The sequence below is a fragment of the Zerene cesonia genome, chromosome 10 (assembly GCF_012273895.1).
Source record: "Zerene cesonia ecotype Mississippi chromosome 10, Zerene_cesonia_1.1, whole genome shotgun sequence".
Taxonomy (NCBI): domain Eukaryota; kingdom Metazoa; phylum Arthropoda; class Insecta; order Lepidoptera; family Pieridae; genus Zerene; species Zerene cesonia.
In genome coordinates, this window is record NC_052111.1 from 5063542 (window position 1) to 5068954 (window position 5413).

At 35.8% G+C, this 5413-nt stretch overlaps 1 protein-coding gene across 1 annotated transcript; it reads left to right on the top strand.

The window, feature by feature from the left end:
* Positions 1–1125: 1125 nt before the first annotated feature.
* On the top strand, positions 1126–5407 carry LOC119829248 (aspartyl/asparaginyl beta-hydroxylase-like). The gene is made up of 9 exons (XM_038351647.1): positions 1126–1239; positions 1478–1555; positions 1685–1899; positions 1977–2367; positions 2678–2775; positions 3528–3762; positions 3919–4024; positions 4112–4822; positions 5056–5407. Exons 1-9 carry the CDS (start codon positions 1182–1184, stop codon positions 5204–5206), a joined length of 2043 nt encoding a protein of 680 aa, XP_038207575.1. The 5' UTR covers positions 1126–1181; the 3' UTR covers positions 5207–5407.
* Positions 5408–5413: the final 6 nt, after the last annotated feature.

Consider the following 5413-nt stretch of genomic DNA (forward strand, 5'->3'; position numbering starts at 1 on the left):
TTTTTTTTTCTTACTAAAATTTCAGTGCGTGTGAAGAAATGAAAAAATAGTGTGTCATAACAAATTCCTGTTGATTTTAAACCGATGAAATTTTTCTTAATTAAAGTGTTGTACGTAAGATCTGTGTTATTCACGCTGACTTCTCAGAATTTGTATTTTAAATTCAAAAGTATTGAAATCTGCTGTATGGCAAAACTTTATTTTTACCTGGTACTGAAGAAAATAACCAACATTATTATCAGTTTTAATAACATTCAAATTTAAATGCTCTATAAATGAAAAATTGTTAAGGAATAAAAAAAAAAACCTTAAAATTTATTGCAGTAACTCTCATTAGCAATCCTTTTTTTGATAGCATTTCAAGGCACTAGCTTTGAAAAAATATTAAATCAGGAAACGAGCGATCTCAACAGATTTAAGTATAAGGACCTGCAACTTAAAAATGGTCGAATAAAACACAAAAAAAAATTTTTGTCCTGCAATAAATCTATTGCAGCCACAAAAGTTTTTTATATTTTATTTTTATGATAGATAGCGATTGAACGTCAGCATGACTTAAAAGTTATTGAAATAGTAACAAACGCCTTAAATAACTGGATGTAAGCTCCTTCCCTCCTTTCTTCACCATAACAATCTATAGTGAAATTATAATCTATTTATATTTATACGTTGTAAAGAATTTGAAAAACAATCTTTAAAGAATACCAAATTTATGAGCCCTATTTAAATCGACATGCAAATTGACTACCGACAGATTTAAATTCACGTTTCACGGGATAACGTTCTGGTTTGACAAAATGATCACTTTGAATATTGCGTGCGATGAATATTTTCGACACCACAGCCATTTTCGTAACCCGATATAATCACAGGTGACGTCAACAAAAACATAAATTTAAATGAATCGTTTGGATGATGTGAGAACGTCATTTTTATTTAACAACTCAATTTAAATAATGAATTTGCACAAAACGGCTTGAGAACTATTACTTGAATGTTTTTGTTAGGAACGGCGGACAATTAGTGAAACTAAAATACCTCGTTGTTGAGAACGCCTGCGTAATTCCGCATCGCCCACGCACCTCGTAAGTCGTGAAACTCGCTTATTTGTGTCAACTGCAAGTGCGAACGTACACGTATGAACTATTTATAAAAAGTATTCAATTTACATAATACATGACATGAATTCAATACTTTCACTGGGATTAGACATATACCATGGCTTCGTTCGTATGGAAGGTAAATTTAACTATTACATAACACTAGCGAGCATTGCGATCAACAAATCTAGTTCTATAATTACTCGAAATTTGATAGAAAAACTTTCTTACAATACAGTTTCTCCCAATAAATGGAAATTGATAGCATAAAACAAAAAAGCGTCGAATAGAAAATTAAACGATAGACAGTTTCGACTAAATCACGCGGCGTATTAGTACGGAAACATGTGATCTATGAGATGGCGCATATGTTGCAGTGTGGCTGAAGCTGGTGGTGGGCGGCGCACTGCTGGTCGCCACTCACGCGGTCGTGCGACGTGCCACAGCACGGCGTGGTGCGTACTTTGTCAATATATTTCGCGATTTTTTTTAATACGAGACATAATTCATATCTATTTGAGTTTTTATAAAAGTATATACATTCAATTTCGATAAAACTTATAATAGTAATATTAATCTGACAGATGAACCGGAAAATGACGAACAGATACTTAGGGAAGATCCACCCGTAATAGATAGACGTATGACACTTATTCCACCAACGGCAGAAACAAAACAAATTATTCCGCCTATTCAAGAAGAAATTGTGCAAAAGACTGCACCAGCTGAACAATCTATACCCATATTGAAAAGAGATTTAGAAGATAAAAATGTTGAGATAAAAAAAAATGTTAAAGAAGTAAGTAAATACATGGCCTTGTTTCTACAGACAACCCTTTTCAAATACTTGATCTGCTTTTGTTTTACATTTCCTAGGACATTCAAGAGCATGATAAAGATAAAGGCAATGAAAAAGAGCTTTACAGTGATGACGGAGAAGAGGAAGAAGAAGAAGAAATAGACGAAGAAGAGGAGGAGGAGGAGGAAGAGAAGGAAGTGAAAGAGGAAGTTTTTACTAAAAAAGTTGAAGCAAAAGAATCTAAAAGTGCTGTAGTAGCAAAAGCGCCCCCACAAGTTGAACCTGATGAACCTGATTCAGAAGATGTTGAAATAATTGACGAGGAACAGATTGAGGAAGAATTGGAAGAGGAAGAGGAAGAGGACGAAGTTGAAGAAGAAATATCGGATGTTGATGACACGGAATTGTTAAGTCGTCTAGAAGCGAAATACGGTCGACTGCCGGAACCGGAGAGGCCTGGCAAAAACAGTAAACACCTCTCGTCAACGTGTACTCGCTTCATAACCACAGCCTTGGCATGCGCAATAACATAACATAAATTCTTATTTGGCATGACTAACATGTGAGTGAAATTAACTTTTGTTTGTTGTCCGTTTATTTTAGATTTTCTTTATAGTCGATGTACGTTAATTTGGTTTAATAATTAAAGACATTTCGTTGTGAGTTGATATTTTTTGGCTTCGTATAAATCTGAATTACTTGTTACTTAAAGATTGTTGTGTGCTGTTGATGTATCAAATCTATCTACAAATCATTGATTCAATGTTTATTCTTGCAGAAGGTGGTGGGAACAGTATAGAAGATGACTGGCCGGGCGAACCCAATGATCCCTACTGGAGTCAACAACTTGACCTTGCCGAAGATGAGCTTCGACAGGTATTTACGAATGTACCCCATACTTACTTGAACATGTAAACTTGTAAGAAAACTTTTGGTTGACTTGTGCATATGTATATTTTCTCAATATCTTAGTATGTTGGTCTCTTTAATAGTGTCAACTTCTACCATTATTTAACCGATCTTTATGAAGATTCGTGAATTATCACAACTGGATGTACTTGCAGTTCGTTTATGGTATCACCTTTTACTGAAAGTTGAATCAAGAAGTATTGTTAATAATTAACTGCAACTTTTATTATTAGTTTATTGTAGAAAAGAAAATTTCTTTGTTTACGGGTTTACATTATCTTTTAGATTTTCAAAATATTAAATGTATTTGTTAAAATATAGTATAAAATATAGTTCAAACAAAATCTAATATATGCTATGAGTTTCCCATTGCCATCAACAATGACATGATGGTTCTTTAATATTTAATTTATTAGCCAATTATTAATTTAAAATATTATATTTATTTCATTGCAGGATTGGCTAGAATAACACTTTTTGCCTATAACTGCTCGTTGTGCCATTTTTTTTTTATTTCCTTCCTTAAAATCTCGTCATTAGATGCGTCAGATTGTTCTGCGCGCCCGCACCCTGCGCGAAGTTCTTCTGTCGATCTCTTGACGATTATCCTTAGAATAGTCGCCATCCCCTTTGTTTTATAAGTGTCTTGTAGACATTGTAGTTTGTTTGAAATGTTGTGTGGATATGCATGTGAATGGTTTTTTTACTAACTTATGGAGGGGGCGTTATCTGCGTGCGAGCGACGTGTGTCAGCAAAGGAGCTACAGAACAGTGCTCGCGGGCAATGGCTGGCGGCGAGAGCGTTAGATATGATGGCTGAAGCTAAAAGGGACAATAAATTACTGTCTCGAGCCATTGCAGCTTATCTACAACTGCTGAAAATGAATGAGCGCTTGTCCGATAAAAGGCTGCTAGATATTGCTCAACGGGCCATCGATAGAATACAGTTTAGAGGTGCGTGTTTTTGTCTTATATGTTGCGTTTAAAACGCTATTGTTGAACTTACATGAGATTTTTTTAACTGGATAAATCTCAGGTCTATTTTGAAAAACAGTTAATTCGTTGTTTAAAAATCTACGGGTATATTGATAATTCTGATACCCGTTTTAGGAACTTATCTGAATGCAGAGCCGGTATACCGTTTACTTATTCGACGGTTTCCTAACGATGTTCACTATAGAAACAATTTAACCATATGCTTCTTAATGGCTAACAGGTGAGAAATGTATACACCGTACAATAATAAATTATGTATAGGTGCGTTCAACAATATATGAGTACATGTTACATTTTTATATTGCAGAGCCGACTTAGCAGACGAAGTCCTCAAGGAAACCATTCGAATGTGGCCGAATGATCGTGTAGCTTTAGCTCATTACGGCTTTGTTTTAAAAACGCAATACAACAAATTAGAAGAAGCAATCGTATTTTTACAAAAAGCTCTCGACGGCGATACCGGTCCTGCGTGCGAGCCTCGGTTTTACTATCACTTGGGCGATGCGTTGTTACTGCTACAGAGGTTTGATGAAGCTAATGAAGTGCATAAACGTGGTGCACGCCTTGGCCATTTTCTCTCCCCAACTCAACGATCTCTTTACAATGTACCGCGACTTAAAGGTCAACCTTGGTGGTCCATAAGTGAAACGCCATATGCTAAATTAGCACTGGCCCTGGAAAAGTCTTGGCGGGAAATTTTGAAGGAAGGCCTAGCTGCTAAAACCTTATACGAAAAAGAAAAAGAAGGTTTAAAAGAACGCGGAGAGTGGTCGCAATTGGATATATTCGTGAGAGGTCGCGAGATACCGGGAAGATGCAAGAAGGCGCCAGTTACGTGTTCTATAGTTCAACAAGAAGCGGCAGCTTCTGGATGTAGAAGAGGACAAATTAAATTCAGCTTGATAGAACCGGGAACCCACGTTAGACCACATGTCGGCCCAACGAATTGCCGACTTCGTATGCATTTAGGCTTAAGTAATACCAAAGATACGTTTATAAGAGTGGACAAAGAAACTAGGTAAGACTAGGACTTGAAATTATTTCTATAATTCTAACGTTTGTTTCCCTCATTTTTGTTTTATTCGTCAAAAAACCGTCAAACCATACTTACTTTCTATCTTCTAATATATTTTATGCGACAACTTCTCACAGACTTTGACAGCTATAAAAAAATACATAATGGGTTTCGTATATTTATTTATACATATAAGTAGACTTTATTAAAAGTATTTACATTATTTTTCATAACAGGCAGTGGGAGGTGGGTAAAGTGTTCATATTCGACGATAGTTTCGAGCACGAAGTATGGCACAACGGCACCGGGTCGCGTCTCGTGCTCATCGTGGACGTGTGGCATCCAGACCTTACGCCCGCGGAACGCCGCAGCTTACCCGCGATATAAATTATCTGTATTTCCGTTTCCCGCGCTTTGTAAACTAAATAGATTAAACATTCAACGTCTCCACATAGCAATTTCACATTGAGTGAAAGTTTTTTAATCCCGAACTTATTGTTGTGATAAAAATACCTATATTATGGTAAATAATAGTAAAGCTTTTAAGTGCAATTTGACTTGTTTCAAAAGTCAGCCGTAAAAATATTTAATTTA